The sequence below is a fragment of the Medicago truncatula genome, chromosome 1, assembly GCF_003473485.1.
Source record: "Medicago truncatula cultivar Jemalong A17 chromosome 1, MtrunA17r5.0-ANR, whole genome shotgun sequence".
In the NCBI taxonomy this organism is placed as follows: Eukaryota; Viridiplantae; Streptophyta; class Magnoliopsida; order Fabales; family Fabaceae; genus Medicago; species Medicago truncatula.
Window position 1 is genome coordinate 46,026,544 of NC_053042.1, and position 18,050 is coordinate 46,044,593.

The 18,050-nt window shown below is 34.6% G+C and overlaps 3 protein-coding genes and 1 non-coding gene across 8 annotated transcripts; 3 read left to right on the top strand and 1 right to left on the bottom strand.

Moving 5' to 3' along the window:
- Positions 1-655: 655 nt before the first annotated feature.
- Positions 656-3,985, top strand: LOC25484925 (uncharacterized). 3 transcript variants are annotated; one of them, XM_039829872.1, is made up of 4 exons: positions 656-871; positions 1,225-1,276; positions 2,602-3,401; positions 3,570-3,985. In XM_039829872.1, exons 3-4 carry the CDS (start codon positions 2,606-2,608, stop codon positions 3,656-3,658), a joined length of 885 nt encoding a protein of 294 aa, XP_039685806.1. In that variant the 5' UTR covers positions 656-871; positions 1,225-1,276; positions 2,602-2,605; the 3' UTR covers positions 3,659-3,985. The 3 variants fall into 3 exon arrangements, with proteins under 3 accessions (XP_039685806.1, XP_024640982.1, XP_013469445.1); XM_013613991.3 differs by having other exon boundaries at positions 657-837; XM_024785214.2 differs by lacking the exon at positions 1,225-1,276 and having other exon boundaries at positions 656-837.
- Positions 3,986-6,438: 2,453 nt separating this feature from the next.
- LOC25484926 (glycerol-3-phosphate dehydrogenase SDP6, mitochondrial) lies at positions 6,439-12,178 on the top strand. Of its 2 annotated transcripts, XM_013613992.3 has the most exons (7): positions 6,440-6,997; positions 7,801-8,274; positions 8,654-8,985; positions 9,748-9,908; positions 10,068-10,326; positions 11,314-11,612; positions 11,720-12,178. In XM_013613992.3, coding segments are annotated over exons 1-7 (1,881 nt in total). In that variant the 5' UTR covers positions 6,440-6,642; the 3' UTR covers positions 11,721-12,178. The 2 variants fall into 2 exon arrangements, with proteins under 2 accessions (XP_024640994.1, XP_013469446.1); XM_024785226.2 differs by lacking the exon at positions 11,720-12,178 and having other exon boundaries at positions 6,439-6,997; positions 11,314-11,613.
- Positions 12,179-12,710: 532 nt separating this feature from the next.
- LOC25484927 (putative ribosomal large subunit pseudouridine synthase SVR1, chloroplastic) lies at positions 12,711-17,204 on the top strand. 2 transcript variants are annotated; one of them, XM_013613993.3, is made up of 10 exons: positions 12,711-13,341; positions 13,739-13,818; positions 14,258-14,358; positions 14,455-14,527; positions 14,704-14,797; positions 14,908-14,956; positions 15,239-15,389; positions 16,093-16,149; positions 16,462-16,517; positions 16,685-17,204. In XM_013613993.3, the coding sequence occupies exons 1-10, from the start codon at positions 12,852-12,854 to the stop codon at positions 16,758-16,760; spliced, it is 1,227 nt and encodes a 408-aa protein (XP_013469447.1). In that variant the 5' UTR covers positions 12,711-12,851; the 3' UTR covers positions 16,761-17,204. The 2 variants fall into 2 exon arrangements, with proteins under 2 accessions (XP_013469447.1, XP_024641004.1); XM_024785236.2 differs by lacking the exon at positions 16,685-17,204 and having other exon boundaries at positions 16,462-16,521.
- Positions 17,205-17,915: 711 nt separating this feature from the next.
- TRNAS-GCU (transfer RNA serine (anticodon GCU)) lies at positions 17,916-17,997 on the bottom strand. Its single transcript has one exon. It is a non-coding gene; the product is annotated as a tRNA-Ser (tRNA).
- Between the last annotated feature and the right edge of the window lie 53 nt (positions 17,998-18,050).

The following is an 18,050-nucleotide window of genomic DNA, read 5'->3' on the forward strand; positions in this document are numbered from 1 at the left end:
GTGTAGGTTATTTGATCTAAATGTCAACTAAAAATTTAAAATATTTTGTATAGGCACAAGCCCGCACCACAACACACATGCATCCGTCGCTGGGAGTGGTACAAAAGATAAGACTTTTTTACTTTTTTTTTTTTTTGGGAACAAGACTTTTTACTTAAATATTCCCTCCCTCCCAAATTGTATGTCATTTTAGAAAAAATATTTGTCCTAAATTGTATGTCGCTTTACAATACCAATGAAAAATTATTGTTACTTTTCCTATTATATCCTTAACTATTTATTACTCTCTCTTCTTTCAATTCATTCATTTATCTTTCCCATATCATTTATCGAGGACAATTTTGTAAAACAACTCATAATATCTTTTTCCCACACAATATTAATTACATTTTTTAATATGTGTGAAATGTTCAAAACGTCATACAATTTAGGACGGAGGGAGTACTTGAATAAAGTGGTAAAAACTCTTTTTAACGAAATCAGATTCTAAATTTAAATTCAATGAGAATGCAACTGTGTTAAAAAATTTGAAGAGAATTTTCTATCAACTATGTTATCCTTGTCAATGAATTAGTTTTTACGGTTTCCGCGTAAAAATATTTGGTTAAAAAAAAACTTCAAATAAAAAATACTATTATATTTTGATTTCTAAAATAAAAGAATTCAAAGGAGTAGAGAGAGAGAGAGAGAGAGATGAGGGAGTAGACAAAGACAAAGCGAGCTAAACGAAGTTACTGCTGTTGGGGCGTGTGTGTTACTGTCGAGTTCTTTGGTGTGGATAAAAACCATAATAACAAGAGAAGGGTCATGTGTCTCTCATCTTATCTTCTTTTCTGGGTACGTTTTCTCATCGCTCAAATTCCTGTAGAGGGTATTTAAATCAATGTTCTCTTATTCTCATATTTTTTTCCCTTTATAATAATAATTAGATGATTTATCAAGAGGAGCAAAGGTTGCCTTTATTTATTATTTTTTCTTTGTTGACTTGATTTCAAATGCTTATAATTCTTTATACTGTACTTTATATCTGAATGTGGTTTAAATAAACTGTTTCTGAATAGTGATACTTAATTTTGACTTTTCTACTGTCTCTGCACTCTTGACTTTCACAATTGTGCATTATCTGTCTGTAACATTTTCTATTTCAGTTTATCCGGTTGGAACAGAGTTATTTGCTCTTATAGACATGATATATGATTTTGTTCATCATGGCCTTTCTTGTAGGTGTTTGCTTCCTGATTTTTTAAAGGTGTTTCTCTAATTGATGTGTCTAAAGGTTAGACTGATTTCTCTTCTGTTTAGCCTCAAATACTAAACCTTCTTATGAATTCTTATACATTTATGTAAGAAAATGTGAGGCTGAGAATTGTGGGTATGCTCACTTTTGAACTTTGAAAAGTAGGTACTAGATAATTCACATTTTGTGGCATAGTACACTTTATCATTTTGTTTAACAAGCATAGTACACTTTATAATATGCTAAGAGAGTTTGCGCGTCTCTCTAGTTTCCACCATGATTATTTTGATTTCTACACGAAGGTTTCATCTTGGGAGTGCCTGATGTTCTTTGAGTGGAGCTACTAAGTTCACGTGAGTGTGCAAACTGTGAATCAATCAACTTCATAAGCTTATAAGTTTATCTAATAGGGAGTAGTTAGGAAATAGTGCACGTTATTTTTTCAGGAGCCCAATGGTAAATGGATACAAAGAAAAATGGTAATGATTGTTACTTGAATTTGAATATTCTGTAACTGAAAAAAATGTTGATAAAGTAGTATGATAGTCTCACATTCTCTGGAAATTTATTTCAATTGGGATGGTTCCCATTTTTGTTAATGGAAATATGTTTGTTCGAAGGAGTCTTCTTTTTTTCAAATATTTCCCCCCTGCCTTTATCATCTCCCTGAATTGCACAATCTCCTTATTTGCCGGTTCTGTTTTCCCGAAGTTTTGCTTATGTCTGAGAATTTCCGGTTCTTTTAGAACCTTTATGGGTCAGAGATTTATGATTTGGCATCTTTTTTGGGCTTTTTGACTTCTTTTGTAAAAGCAAATCCGGTGTGTAGTCGATAATTATATAAATACTCCTCTCTATGTCTAGTCAATCATTCATTTGTTCAATCTTACACATAAATAATGCAGCAGCCGTAGGCATATTTCAATGTGTTTTGAAGTGTAAGAATTTTGATTTAAATTTTCAGCTCAACATCACTAGAGTGATAAAACTTCTCATGGAATTCATTCACGTGCAGATATATATGTGTTTGAATTAATTTTTTGGTAGTCACTAGTCAAACTTAAGTGAAGCTTACTACAATAATTTATCCTCCAATTATTCCACTAAAATATGAAATCCTGTCAGTTTAAAATTCCATTCTCATCATATATAATATGATCCATTCAACTGAATTTGTTAATCTGCTGCAACACGCGTTAGGAGTTGAATCCAGATTAACAATTGAATGTATCAATCTAATGGTTGTCTAAATTAGCCTTTTGTATCAGTAAATGTTGATTAGGCTTTTTAATCACTTTTGTTTTACCCTAGTCAACTTACTATGTTTCTTTCTTGGTCAGTAATGAACTGTATTTTGTCTTCAGGAAGATGCATGAATTCTCTACCGTTGATGGTTTTGTGGAGATAAGTGAATGCATGGCGGATATGATCAAATACGTGGCTAATGAACCATCTGTGGGGCTTTACTTTATCCAACAACATGCTCAAAATGCAGTGCCAAATGTCATTAAAGCTGACAAAAATATTGTCGAAAAGGTTCACGAAACAACTTTGCACACTGAAGACTTGGAGGACTCTATTACAGCAGTTCGATCAATGAAAGAGTGTGGATTTTCCATAGTCAATGAGATGATAGGTGACATAAACAAATCTCTGGAAATTATGAAAACAAAAAAACCAAAAAAAGGGTCAATCCATTCATCAACATCATCACCAAATTCTCAGACAGAAAGAACTCGTTTTTGGGGCAATCATGCTTTTTATGCTCAGGAAGGTGATGATAAAAAGAGTAACTATTTTTCAAATGTTTTAAAGTCGGCGAAACAGAAGGTTAACAGTCTCAAGTGGCAACAGCCTGATGGTAAAGGATCAGTAGATTCCAACGAAGAGAAGCTACGATATCCTGATTTGCCATGGTCAATCACATCAGACGGCATAACTTCATCATTACAGGGAACCGAACCTGATGATTTGCCTATATCGAGTCAGGTTGAAGACGAGTCTCAACACGAACAGACCGATGAAAGTGATATTAGCATTAAGTTGTTGTCATTGTCAGAAAGGTTTGATGACTTCAGAGCTAATAAAGAAGCTAAACTAGAGGAGTGGCTTGAAGGAACTAGCAAACATGATGATTATTGTGACGCAGATGAAGTAGAAAGAGGTTAGTTTGGTTACACTTGATGAAAACTTCAGCATACACATTCACCAATTGATCTGCTATGCTGTAATACATTCTTTGAACAAACATGATACACCGTTGGATTAATCAATGTATCACACTGCATTCTTTTTTCATGAAATTTCAATGTTGATTTCCTTATGTCAACAGGTAAGAAGCTTCTCGAGAATGATGAGAAGATAAATACTGGAAACAGTGGATTCGAAGGTGAAGTGCTATTGCATGCAGTTCAGCCATGAACCACTAAGATAAGCCTGGTTGTAACATGTTACTCAATTTCAAAGGATTATTACATTTTAGTCCTTAGAGTTTTGGGAAGATTCATTCAAGTCTTATAAATTGTAATAGCAAAATTGACCCTGTTATATGATATTGTTTTTGAAATGTTCAGAGGTCCCTCCTTGTTTTAGTCATTGATAGACACCACAGTTGCAACAGAAGTGACCCGACAATATGATTTGCAAAGTGATTTGTTTCTGTTTGTGTTTCCTTTTCATGTTTTAGTGGCCACATGTGACATTTATGGTGCACTGGTTTATTATTAATATAATACTTTTATTTGTCCAGGCACTTGATATTATCTTTGAGTCTAGTCCAAGTTCACAAGCGATATTCACAGTGCATTAGTTTTCAAGTGATGTGCACAACACACACATATGTTAATTTTGTTTTTGAAAAGTCAATGATTTATTGATAAAGGGATGCATGAAGAATTGTTTTTGGTAGTTGAAAAAGTGTTTATAGGTTCGTCAGTTCAGTGCATTTCCTTCCCGTGTATGAAATAATTATTTTTTGTGCAATATATCACGGATAATGTACCTTTCAATTGAAGGCTCGGCTGGATATTCAACATTTTTTTTATTTTTATAGAAATGATATTGTCAACCTAGAAGATTACATTGGAGTAAGTTGGTTCCACGACAAAGTGGTAAGAAAGATGGGGAATGGAAGGAATACGAGTTTTTGGAAAGTTCCAAGGGGGAAACACCATTTTATTTAAAATATCCGAGACTTTTTGAAATATCAAACCAAAAGGAGGTAACAGCGGAGGAGGTGAAGGGATTGCATAAGCAAATAGTGAATGAGAATTTATATGGCGGCGGAATTTATTTGTTTTGGAGAATAACCTTCTTAAAAATTTATTGAAAGATTTGGAGGGTCATAGGTGGTCTCACGAGGAGGATGGTTGGATTTGGAGGGCCGAGGATGGTGAGGCATGCTGAGGATATAGTGGAAGAGATTAAGGTAACATCGTGACGTAGGGTTTGAGGTGGGGTTTAGTATGGGAAAGAGAAGTTGTTTCCTATCATGGGAAAGTTTTTTTTACCATTAGATTAAAGAGGAGTACTAATTTTATCATATAACTGCCTACATCATATTTTTTCTCTCTTTTATGCTAATTTTTTTTTCTTGTTTATTAAGATATGAAATTTTAGACCCAGTTACTGCCTACATCATGATAACAAATTCACTCACGTTACCTGGACTATATCACGTTCATGAAGATACTTCAAGCCATTTAAAATCTGTCATACCATTTGAATCACTACTCATGGAGGTTGAATGAGGGTGAGGAGTGAATTCCAGATTGTGAGATTGCTGCAAGTGGTGGGTGAGAGAGATGGAGAAGAGTGAAAAAAAAATTATGTATTGAGTGTCTATGATAAAAGCATGTTCCTTATTAAATCTAATGGTCAGAAAAAACTTTCCCATGATAGGAAACAAGTATCCTTTCCCATACTAAATGCCACCAGTAGGGGTGGGAATAGGCCAGGCCAGACTTTGATAGGCCTGAGCCTGACCTACGAAATAAATCACAAGCCTGAGCCTGGCCTATGGCCTATCATAGGCCGTTTTTCTAGGCCTGGCCTGACCTATTTAAAAGTCTGGACTGGCCTGAAAGCCTACTTACAGGCCTACTTCACATTAAGGCCATCAAATAGTTCATTTGGCCTACTAAATAGGTTAAACATGTCTTAAAGCCTACTTAAAAGCCTATTTCACTACAAGTAAATTTCAACTAGATTAAAGCCTATAACAACAAAGCCTATTAAGGGACTAATAGATAGAGAAAAAGATGTTTATATTTTTAATATATGCAATTATTTTAATATAAAAAAAATATTTTTCAATAAATAAGTATTAATAGGCCGGCCTATTAGGCTTAACAGTCTTTTTTTGAAGCTTAAGCTTGACCTATTTAACTAAACATGCTTTCTAAAAAGCCTAAGCCTATCTACTAAACAGTCCAGGCCAGGCTAGGCCGTAGGCCCCTGTAGGCCGGCCTGGCCTATTCCCAACCCTAGCCACCAGGGTTTGAACATATTAAAAATCCCAACTTGTACTATGAATAATGTTGAAACTCAAAAGGTGGATCAAATCAACGAAATGGCAACAATGGAGGGATTAAAATTTGCAATTAAGCCTTTTTAACCTCTCCACTGCCATCGAAAGCAAGAAAAATCAAAGTACCATAACCTAGTTTTATATAAAAAAAAGTATCATAACCTCTTAATAAAATAATGAAAAAATAGTTTACAAGTCTTAATTCAATTGATTAAAATATGAGAATTATTAGATCGAATGTCTTAAGTGTGTTAATTTTTGATTGCTATACCGTCTATTAAGACAAATGAAAAGAAGTTCCAATAAATTTTTAACTACTATATCCTCCGCGTGCAACTGTCAAGCTCTCAATAAGAGTTTTAAGGATGCTGCAGCCTGCATACCCAATAGTAAATTAGACCCACGAATTTGATTAAGATAAAAAAGACTTGCACCCTCCCATCTTAACGCTATTGACTTTAATATGAATTTTTAACTATGCTGTTACATTAAAAAAATGAAAAAGAAATAAAGAAGCTTATGAGTTTTCATTGAAGCTTAAAAAATGACACTGGCCTATTTAAAAGTAGAAAACACAAAAAACAACTGTCCTTAAAGTGTGTGACACTTGTCTTAACTCCTACACTTCAGTTCTTGTCTTTTGACCCTACAAAACATATTAACACTCACACGTCACATAACTCACACGATGTTGAATTGACCACATGAATACGAATATCCTCTCTTTCTCTCTCACTTTCAACTTTTCCACACACTCGTGATTTCACCGCTCCACAATTTCATAATCTTAAATAAACCGTTTTCTCCTTCACTTTTAATTTAATAATAACAAATCACCGTTCCGCCACCGCGCTTATTCCAAACGCGCTTTTCCGCTATGACGAGAATGAAAAAACTCAGCCTCGCCGCTGGTGCAGTAATCGCCACCACATACGGTGGCACTTTGATCCTTCAAAATCCCTCAATCTCCTCCAGCGACTCCGGTTCCCTTCAAGCTCTTCGGCAGAAGCTACACGCTCCGGATGCCATTGTTCCGTCGAGGGAAACGCAGCAGTCGGTGTTGATAGCTGCCAGTAAGGCGAATCCTCTTGATGTTCTTGTTATTGGCGGTGGTGCCACTGGTGCCGGTGCCGCGCTTGATGCCGTGACACGTGGACTCAAGGTTGGGCTCGTTGAACGGGAGGATTTCGCTTCCGGAACTTCGTCGCGATCCACGAAGCTTCTTCATGGAGGTACGTAACGTGCGCAAGTTTGGTTGCAAATTTACAATATAATAATAGTAATAATAATGAATGAATCATGCGTGTTTAGATAATGGATTTTTTTGTTTTTTATTTGATAAATAGTTTTAACGTGTGATTATGACTTATGATGATGAAATCTGTAATTTAAAATATTCAATTGTATATAATATAATTTCTTGCTTAATGAATCAACATGTTTTTTTTTTTATTTTTTATTTTTAATGAGAGTGCAGTGCAACATGTGTGAAAATATAAACATCTGGTAACTGAACACAACTAACTATATTGTCTTGTAGCACCAAAACTTTTGATCGAATACCTGTTAGGACAGATGTTGGTGTGTTATAGTGTCACACGACACTGACCCTTGTGATTACATTGAATTATGCATTTTTTCAAATTATTATCGATGTTGATGCATTGGTGTGCATGTCGTGTCCAGTGTATGTGCCTGTGTCCGTGTTTCATATTATTGTTTCTTTTGGGATCTGATTTGTGCCTAATAATATTGTGTTTTGACTGCTGATGTATTGAAAACGAGTCTTCCATAGCAAATGATACAATTTGCACAATGTGGTGTGGAAATATGCAAATGTAGAAGCACCAACTTGTGTTTTATATAAAACCATTCATGAACTCTACACCCAATAATTTAAACTTTTATGAAGGTTGATGACTAGATTTTTTATTATTTTCCCTCTCGCCTTCAACTGAACCCTGTTTGAAATGAATTTTGGATAATTGAGCCCTTGTTTCCCATTTCTAATATCAGTGTTTTTGTGAACTGTTAGGTGTTCGTTACTTGGAGAAAGCCGTCTTTAATCTTGACTTTGGACAATACAAGTTAGTACTTCATGCACTTGATGAGCGTAAACGGGTTATTGAAAATGCACCACACCTATGCCATGCATTGCCGTGCATGACACCGTGTTTTAGCTGGTTTGAAGTAGTGTACTACTGGGCGGGCTTGAAAATGTACGATTTGGTCGCAGGAAGACAACTGCTGCACTTATCAAGATATTATTCTACAAAAGAATCTGTTGATCTCTTCCCCACTCTATTAAGGGAGGGAAAGGATAGAAGCCTAAGGGGCACAGTTGTTTATTATGATGGGCAGATGAATGATTCACGTCTTAATGTTGGAGTGGCTTGCACTGCTGCTTTAGCTGGTGCGGCAGTGCTTAACCATGCGGAAGTGGTATCCTTACTGAAGGATGATGCTGGAGAACGAATAATTGGTGCACGAGTTCGAGATAATTTAACCGGTAAGTTTTCTTTTAATTTCTAATTGTTACCACATCCTCATCCCATAAGTGAATAAACCTCTGCAGTCGGAGGAGAACAGTTGGTCTTATTGTAAAATAAATGTGAAACTCTAGTGTTTGCTTTTGTGTATACTTCGAAATAGTTTTTATATACAAGGTTTTTAGTTTTATCGATAGGCTTTTTTCACTTACTAAGCAATTGACCAACGTCATCTAACAATAGGTATACTAGTTAATATTGACTGAAAGATGAATAACTTTCCCGTCAGTGTGGGATGTATGATAAAATAAATGCAGCTTCTTTTAAGAATAAAAAGTAAAATTTAATTATTTTACCCTGATAATTAATTACATTTGTTTGCTATTTTCTGTAATGCAGGAGAGGAGTTTGATACATATGCAAAAGTGATTGTGAATGCAAGCGGGCCATTTTGTGACGCTGTAAGGAAAATGGTCGACAAAAATGCAAAAGAAATGATTGCTCCTAGCAGTGGTGTACATATTACACTCCCTGATTACTATTCTCCTGAGGGAATGGGCTTAATTGTTCCCAAAACTAAGGATGGACGTGTTGTTTTCATGCTTCCATGGATGGGACGAACCATTGCTGGAACTACAGATTCTAGTACTAGCATTACATATCTTCCAGAACCGCATGAAGATGAAATACAATTTATATTGGATGCAATATCTGATTACCTTAATGTTAAGGTATGTTGTACCTGCCAGTATAGATAATTTTTTTAACTCATTACGTGTTCTTACTTTCTGAAGAGTCGGTATGGATAAAACACATTGATGTTGTTTAATTCATGTAGCTAATCCCACCTATAGGAAAGGCTGTAGTTTTTTTATTTTTTTTTAATGTTTTTTTACTCTTATTTCTGATGTTTAGATTAATAACTACAAGTTCTCTGAGATATTACTTGTTTGTAAGTATGTTAGATTGTCCTAGAAAAAAAAATGGAAGACTCTATTTCTTATTTAATTATGTATGTCCTTTTGATTCTTGATTAAATGCAAGCCAACTGATGCTGCTGAGCTGCCAATCAATCTAGATGTCATTTTAAAATATACCCCCTCTGTTCCTAAGTATAAGACCCTCACGAGTTTTTTCTTTGTTCCTTTCTAAAAGACCATATTTGAATTTTCAACTACATTAATTATTTATTAACTAGCATACCCCTAATTAAGTTACATCTTTTTCTGCAATCTCTAATAAATACTCTTAATATAAACATTAGCTAATTCTTTCTCTTGAAGGATAAACTTGTAAAAACAATGCCAATTATTAACAAATTTAATATACCTACCAACTTCCTTAATTCCCATGATTTACTCAAGGGGAGATCCTATATTTAGGGACGGAGCTAATATATATACGTGTGTGTGTGAGAGAGAGCGCGTGTGTGTTGCATTTTCGGTCTTACACTGTTGGCTAACAGGGAATAAATAACGATGGAAATTTTTTAGGTTCGCCGCGTTGATGTTCTTTCTGCTTGGAGTGGCATTCGCCCATTAGCAGTGGATCCAACAGCAAAAAGTACTGAGAGTATCTCAAGGGACCATGTTGTCTGTGAGGATTACCCTGGTTTGGTCACCATCACCGGCGGCAAGTGGACTACCTATCGTAGGTAATGATTTAACAGCAGCTTGTTGAAGTTTGTTTAGATGTGGTTTCACTGACTAGGCATGACATGTCATTGTACTGGTAATCTAGTTACTCTAGTTTATATTTACATCACACAAAAGTTTCTATGCATATTAATATTGTTATGATCTCTGTGTTTCAGCATGGCAGAAGATGCTGTTGATGCAGCTATAAAGTCTGGAAAGCTGACCCCCGCCAATGGATGTGTGACCAACAATCTCTGCATTGTTGGTGGTGAAGGGTGGGAGCCTTCTTCTTTTACAGTTCTTGCTCAACAGTATAAGCGCATGAAAAGTACATATAGTGGTAAAGTTGTCCCTGGGGTAATGGACTCTGCTGCTGCAAGGCATTTGTCTCATGCATATGGAACATTGGCTGAGCGTGTGGCTGCCATCGCTCAGGTTTGCTTTTATTGCTTTATATTTCTCATTGTTATTTTCATTAAGCAACAAAGCATTTACATATGCATCTTACATAAAATGGACCGGGTGATTTTGTACCATCTTCGCTTTGGAGCTATGTTTACAACTTTTCAGTTACTTTTGGGATTCTCACACTTTAAATGAACACAGTGCTCTGCTTTGTGTTTTTCTTTCCATTTCTTATATTTAATGATGACGTACCTTTATCCTTATGCCACTATAATTTCGTTTTAAAATAGTTCAACGGTTTTCTATTTTGGTTGAGCTTGTTTGCATTGTTTTAGAATTTCAAAAGAATTTGCCTAAATGACACCATTAGTACCGTGGTCAAAATTGAAAACACTTTTGCATGCAATTTGGATAGAAATGATGCATCAGGTGAAAATTGAGGTAGCCCCTGTCATGGAAAAGATGATAGAATTTTGCCTTTGGTGATTTGGGCATGTGTGGAAAAGAGCTTAAAAAGCCTCAGTGAGGAGGTTGCATCAGATGAAGAGTAGTCTAATAATTTAAGGTTGAGGGAAACTAAAAAAATCGAATGTTGAACCATAAAAAATGATTTAGATTTAAACAGTTAATCATTAGACATGATCTTTTTAAAAGAATAACCAATCCCACACAATTGAAAAAAAAAACCCTTTGCTGTTATTTTTGTAAGGTGTATCATTTTGCCAAGTTACAAGACTTCATATTACAGTCTGGTGACGGGTTGATGTGATTTTTTAGATCATGCTATTGATTGTAAATAAAAGATCTTGTAAACCATAGTAAGGCCGTTCATTTCAATTCTCTTGCGTTTTTATGTTTACTTTGGGAGTGGTGGTGTTGATATTCCAACATCCTCTTTTGAGATATTTTTGTAGTGTTATTTATGGTAATAATAATAATGTTTATCAGCTTCATGGGTGTTATAGAAGGTTTGTCAGCTTCTGCTTTTCATAAAATTGACTACATTTTGTGTTTCAGAATGAAAATTTGGGCAAGCGACTTGCCCACGGTTACCCATATCTGGAGGCAGAGGTAGCTTACTGTGCTCGTAATGAATACTGTGAATCTGCTATCGATTTCATTGCAAGGAGGACTCGTCTTGCTTTCCTTGAAACTGATGCAGCAAGAAGGGCATTGCCTCGTGTGATCGAAATATTGGCAAATGAACACAAATGGGACAAACCAAGGCAGAAGGAAGAGTTGCAGAAGGCTACAGATTTTTTGAAGACTTTTAAATCCTCAAAAAATGCCCAGTTTCATGATGGGAAGCACAGTTAGTAAGTGCAAAAAACAACACATATCTGTTAACTATACGTTAATGATGGCGCCGTCACATACCAAACATTTTGATAGTGTTAACTAATTTTTGTGTAATTTTTCTCAGGTTGAGGACTTTGATGAACCTGAAAGTTTTCACATGACAAACATTTTGGTATTCATTTCCGCTGATCAATTGGTGAATATGCCCACTATAGAAAGTGGCTATATACATTTAAAATCAACTTCTACACGAATTTGTCTCGAATTTGCCTGCAAAAATAATGCTTGCAAGTTGGATAGATTTTTTTGCACAGTTACCTGCCATAATAATTTTCTTGAGATTGATTAGACTCTCTACCTCGCCAAAGTTGTCCACGAGATAAGGACTTGAGGGTTATGTTTTTGGTTTGACTCTGATCTGTACATTTTGTTGTCCTTTTCTCCATAATATTTGATGTCAATTAACATTGAAAATTTACTCAAGCGAAGGAGTGCTTCATGATACTTCGATATGGATTGAGATTATCTGCATGTTAAGCTTTGTTACATTACATATAATAGAAAAAGATAGTAGGTTATTTTACTATGGTATTTAAGAAAACAGTATTTTGGATGGATAAACAATTTATTTGCGGCTTACAGCACAAAAGCTTATCATGATAAGTGCTTATGTATAAGCTTGCTTAAACTATTTTTATAACGAAACAAAAATAACATTAAATTGTTTTTGTATATTCTATAAGTTGTTTTATATTGGAGAGTTTATAAAATACGTTGAAAAAAGCTTAAGAAAATTGTTATTTTCATAAATTCTTCCGGTCTTACAAAACTTAATGTCGGTAATTAAATTCAAACATGTTAATCCAAACAGATCCTATACGTAAAAAAAAAATAAAAAAAATCATTATATATAAGTTTCTTTAGTCGTATACAAATAATGAAATTTTATGATATGTTCACTCTTGACTATCATTTACTTTTTACTAGACAAACTAAGTTCATATTATTATTATCCAACAAAACTATTTTACTTTACATTATGATTTATGATAAATAAAAGAAAGAGATATTAATATTTTGTTATGTCGAGTAGTAAGCTGTGGAAGTATAAATGAATTGAGAGAGAGCTATCAAAATATTACTGAGGGAACCCATACTATTCCCCGGGTATGCAAAGCCAACGGATAAGATAGAAAAGAACGAGAGCAGCTACAGATACAATTCCCAGTTTTGTTTTGCGGCAATTTGAAAAAGAAATGGGTTCAGCGGCAACAATGGCGATGACAGCACTCTATTTCACCACCATCAAATCAACCAAACTCACTTCTACCTTCCGCACTCTCCCCCGCTTCACTTGTTCCTCCTCTTCCAAATTCAACATCTCTTTCTCTCCCTCTAACCCCAAACCCAAGCCTACTCCTCAGCCCAAAACTCAAACCCCCCACGACGACGATGACGAAGGTCCTCTCATGATTCCGTGGATTGTTCGCGGCGAAGATGGCAACTTCAAGCTTCTATCAGAGCCTCCTCCCAGTTTTCTCAAAGAAATGGCTAATGCTCAAACCGGTACCAAAAAATCAGAGAAGGACCAAATTACCAAAAACAAGAAGAAGGGTGAAAAAGAAACCAAGATTCGTGCGGTCACAGCGCCGCCTAAATATTCTAAAGCTGCAAGGAGATTCTATAATGAAAATATTAAGGACGACTCCGGTACTCGTCTCAGTAAGGTTCTTGCCGCCTCCGGAGGTGATATTTCGTTACCATTTACTTCCAATTTCTATAATGTTTTAACAAAGGCGTGTCCGGTGTTCGACTCAGTCACAACATTTGTCACATCTGATTACATTCAATTATGTTATTTTCTGTGTCAATGTCGTGTATGGTGTCTACGTGTGCTTCATAGCTTCTAAATCATTTTGTAAAGTGTAAAGTTGTTTTAAACTCTTCATAATTGTTTAATAATATTCGGATTGTATCAGAACTTAATGTTTTTATATGAAACAGAAATAACAACATAATCGAACTTGTTTAGCTTGAAAAGTAGGGAGGCTTAGTTATTTGAATTAAAAAATGCATCTAATGAGCCAAAATATTGGACTAAATGTGCGTAGCTAAATTTGTAATCGTGCTCTTCTGTTTTCAGTTGCATCTAGGAGAAGCTGTGAAGACCTTATTTTTAAAGGCAAGGTTACCGTTAATGGTTCTGTCTGTAATACACCTCAGGTTTGTTCCCCGCCGTTATGAAATTTCACCAAATTAGGTTTTTTAGCAGCATAGTGTTAGTGTTGATATACCATGATTTCATTGATCACTTCATGGATTAGAGCTTTTAGGTCCATTTTATGTAAGCAGGTATTAATCAGAACTAGTCAATATTGTTTAAGGTAGTATACTAGTTGGTTATGACTAGTTAGAAGTTGGTTATATTAGTTATACGTTAGGATCACTATATAAGGTGCATCCTATGCCATCATATCAATTTTTTATTCAATCATAACTAACTAGTATACTACCTTAAACAATATTGACTACTAATTCTAATTAATATCTAACTATATCTAACATTGCTTTTAAAAAAGCTATATGATTTTGTTTTTCAGTTTTTCTTCTTCTAGAAACTAATGTTTTTGGCTTATGAGAAAAACACTTTTGTGGTGTGTAGACTAAAGTGGATCCCTCAAAGGATAATATCTATGTCAATGGAAGCCGCCTTCCTAAGAGGCAGCCTCACAAAGTTTATCTTGCCTTGAACAAACCAAAAGGGTATGTAAAATGATATGATATCCTATGCAAATGAATTCAAAAGGGTATGTAATATGATATCCTATCCTGATAAGTGATGCAATTACATTTTCACAGGTACATATGCTCATCTGGGGAAAAGGAGTCTAAATCTGTTATAAGTCTATTTGATGATTTTTTGAGCAGTTGGGTATGTGTCACTTTGAGCTTTATTTATATTTAATTATAGACAGTGTTCTTTCTTTTTTTACTTGGTAGAAATCTTTTGAGATGATATGTAATTTTCCGTCTTTTTAGGATGTAGTTTTATATTTCTCCATTTATAATAATGTTCTCTCCATCACCTGAAAACAATTTTATTTCTAGGATAAAAAGCATCCAGGTGTACCCCCACCAAGATTATTTACTGTAGGGCGCCTTGATGTTGCTACTACTGGGTTACTTATTGTGACTAATGATGGTATGTGGTTTCTTGTGAAAGCAATTTTATCTCTGTTGAGTGAACAGTGGTTCTGTTAATCTAAACAAACAGTTTCATCTAATACTTTATCCAATGGTTCTTGTTCGCAGGAGATTTTGCTCAAAAACTTTCACATCCGTCATCTAATTTTTCAAAAGAGTGAGTTATGAGTTTGACTTGTGTATTTTTTTTCCTGAACTTTTTCATTAGTTTGGATCGGTATCTTATCTATGGGAACAGAAAGAATACATCACAAGATTCGTACTTGGACTTTATAAATGCTTTCTAATTTGATATTTTTCTGTGACTTAAATCATTATGATTTATGTATGGCTTATGTTATTTTTCGTTTTTGGTCTGTGTTATTATTTCTAAGATAATTAAAGTTCTCCATTCCTGTGAATTCTCTCATTTTCCAAAACATTACATTTGTTTGATCAGATACATTGCAACAGTTGATGGTCTAGTTCATAAGAGGCACTTAACAGCCATAAGTGAGGGAACAACAATTGAGGGCGTCCATTGTGTACCTGATAGTGTAGAGTTACTTCCACGTATGCCGGATACACAAAGATCTCGACTTCGTATTGTGGTAAATATATCTATTTTTGATCTACTATATCAATTATGCCACCCAACACTGGTTGTGAATTTTTAACCACCACATTAGCTGATTATGACATGATATCTTGAACTATAGTTTCCTGATGCATAACGTTAATAAAGTTGTCTTTTAATCCATACTTAGTGTTTTAGGAATATGGTATACCGTAAGTATGAAGTTATTGACTATGTTTCATGTGACACTACTTTGGATCAATTCTAGTAGATGCTGCCACACATACCTAGATATCTCTGCATTGAAATTTTGATTTTCTTTGACTGCAGTCATAGGTTGAAATGTTTTAATAGTTATATGATTTTGAGTATTTTAATTTTCCGCCTCTTATTTAAACTTCAAAGCAAAGGAACTCTCAAGTGAATATTTTTTTTTCTTTTTCTTTTTTCTGAATACCCCATTTTATTCCAGAACCCTTGATGTTCAACACTAAAGATAGTCTCTTTAAAAAAACTCTGACCATTAATGTGAAAATGGGCATGTCATATGGAAAAATTGGTTCACATTTTAGCAATAATACAGGCCATTGACATCCTTATATCTGCATTATCAAGATGGCTTCTTTTTAGTCTGTTCAATTCAATATGCTTGTTAGAGCATTCAAATTGTGAGATGATGAAAAAACAGTCGAACTTAGTTGACATATGCTTGCTTGATTTAATTTGGATTCTCATAGGTTCATGATGGAAGGAAGCACGAAGTTCGTGAACTTGTTAAAAGTGCTGGACTTGAGGTAACCTTTAATTATATATATAATTCGTTATATGACCCTCAAAATGCGAAAAGTTCTAATGCTTGAGCATGTGTAATATGCAAAAATGATGAAATTTAGTAAACACAATCCCAATCAAACTAGACAATATTTCGTGTTTCACATTTTTTAGCAGTTTATTTATCATGTAATTGATATTTTTCTCACATATATTATCAAAATTGTTAGATCCATAATATAATACTCTCCATGTTGTTTGATATTTTCTTTATTTTATGATGTTGAATAAATTCTTGTTAATAGCCTTGCTTTATGTTTTGTTTCATATTTCAGATTCATTCATTAAAGCGAGTTCGCATCGGTGGTTTTAGACTTCCACCAGACCTTGGGTAAATTTTGTGCTTTTAATTGTCGTCTTTAGCTCTCGCGTGCGGGAGTCTTTTTCAGTAGCAGCAGCAATATTCAAATAGAATCCCAACAATAATATTTCAATTGATTTTTTTTTTTTTTGTACAAACGGGTTAACTAGTTTTCATCTGTTGTACTCTTATTTCAGGATAGGGAAGTATATTGAGCTAAATCCAACAAATCTGAAAGCATTGGGAGGAAGAGTTAACAAAGCTAATTCTTAATTTGTTGGAGTTGTAAATCATCCTCATGCTTATTCGTATTTGGACAATCTGAAGCTATCATCAAAGAGTTGGCCAATGTTTTTTTGATTTGAGCTATTGGATTCTGATACACGGGGCATTACTTGAGAAATATTTTGAATAGCCACAGACTTTCTGGAGCGTTTGACATCATGCCACACCGAGGCTCTCGCAATCAATCATCAAACATAGCTACATATTTTAGAAGAATTGGGTAAAAAATTTAAACTGGATGGGAAGCGGATGAGCTTTTCATATGATCATGCATGAGGTCGGGATATTGGTGGTAGCTTTATTAAATGTATGTATTGTAATTTGTAAATGGTGATGCTGTATAACCTAATGACGTTAGTTTAGGCAGCTTATAGCATACAAGTGATGTACCAAACATTTATGAATAAAATTGCAAGCATCGTATCATTACCACTCTCTAACCTAAGCCAATGATTCCGGACCGTTCCTCCAACATTGCCTTTGCCAGGTATCCACCCACATCAAGTAGTGCACGCGAGCTGGTTTCAAACCCAGAAAGTTATCTTTTTTTTTTTTTCTTGTCCAAGAAATTTTGGCATGACTATTACATCCCCTCTTTCTTTCACGCCCATACCAAATTGTCCAACTCGTCTTCCCCTTGATAACATGAAAAAGAGGAAGTAACTCGGGAATTCCTCACCGTTATTACAATTTGGGTCTCACATCCCTTTATTTGGATCCAATAAAGGGATTCTTTGTATTAAGAGAATTGTAAAGGTTATATAAAAGCTTAAAAGTATTTAAGAGAGAGCTTCCAAATTCGTTCATTCAAAAGAGAAGCAACAAACATGGTTACACACGGAATCAAGAGCTTCCAGATGAAAAAACATACAGAACAATTATGATGCATATTGGTTTGATTCTTTTAAAAATGAAATGTAATATAATATTTAAATATATACATATTTTACTTTTGTAAAATTATATATATTGCCCACAGTCAGTATTTTTATACTCTCAGTGGAGAACAACTATAAATATATACTGCCCAAAAAACCATTTTATACCCTCAGACGACTGAAGATTTTTATACTCTCGGTATAAAAATAAAAAACAAAGACTCTCCCTGAAATTATAAATAGTTTACGCAAAAAAGAATTATTACGTCGCCTGAGAGATTCGAACTCTCGCGGGGAAACCCCATGTACTTAGCAGGCACACGCCTTAACCACTCGGCCAAAGCGACATTTTTATTTAGTGACTTGTTTTAGTGTTATATATTCTTTTTGAAAAATAGTA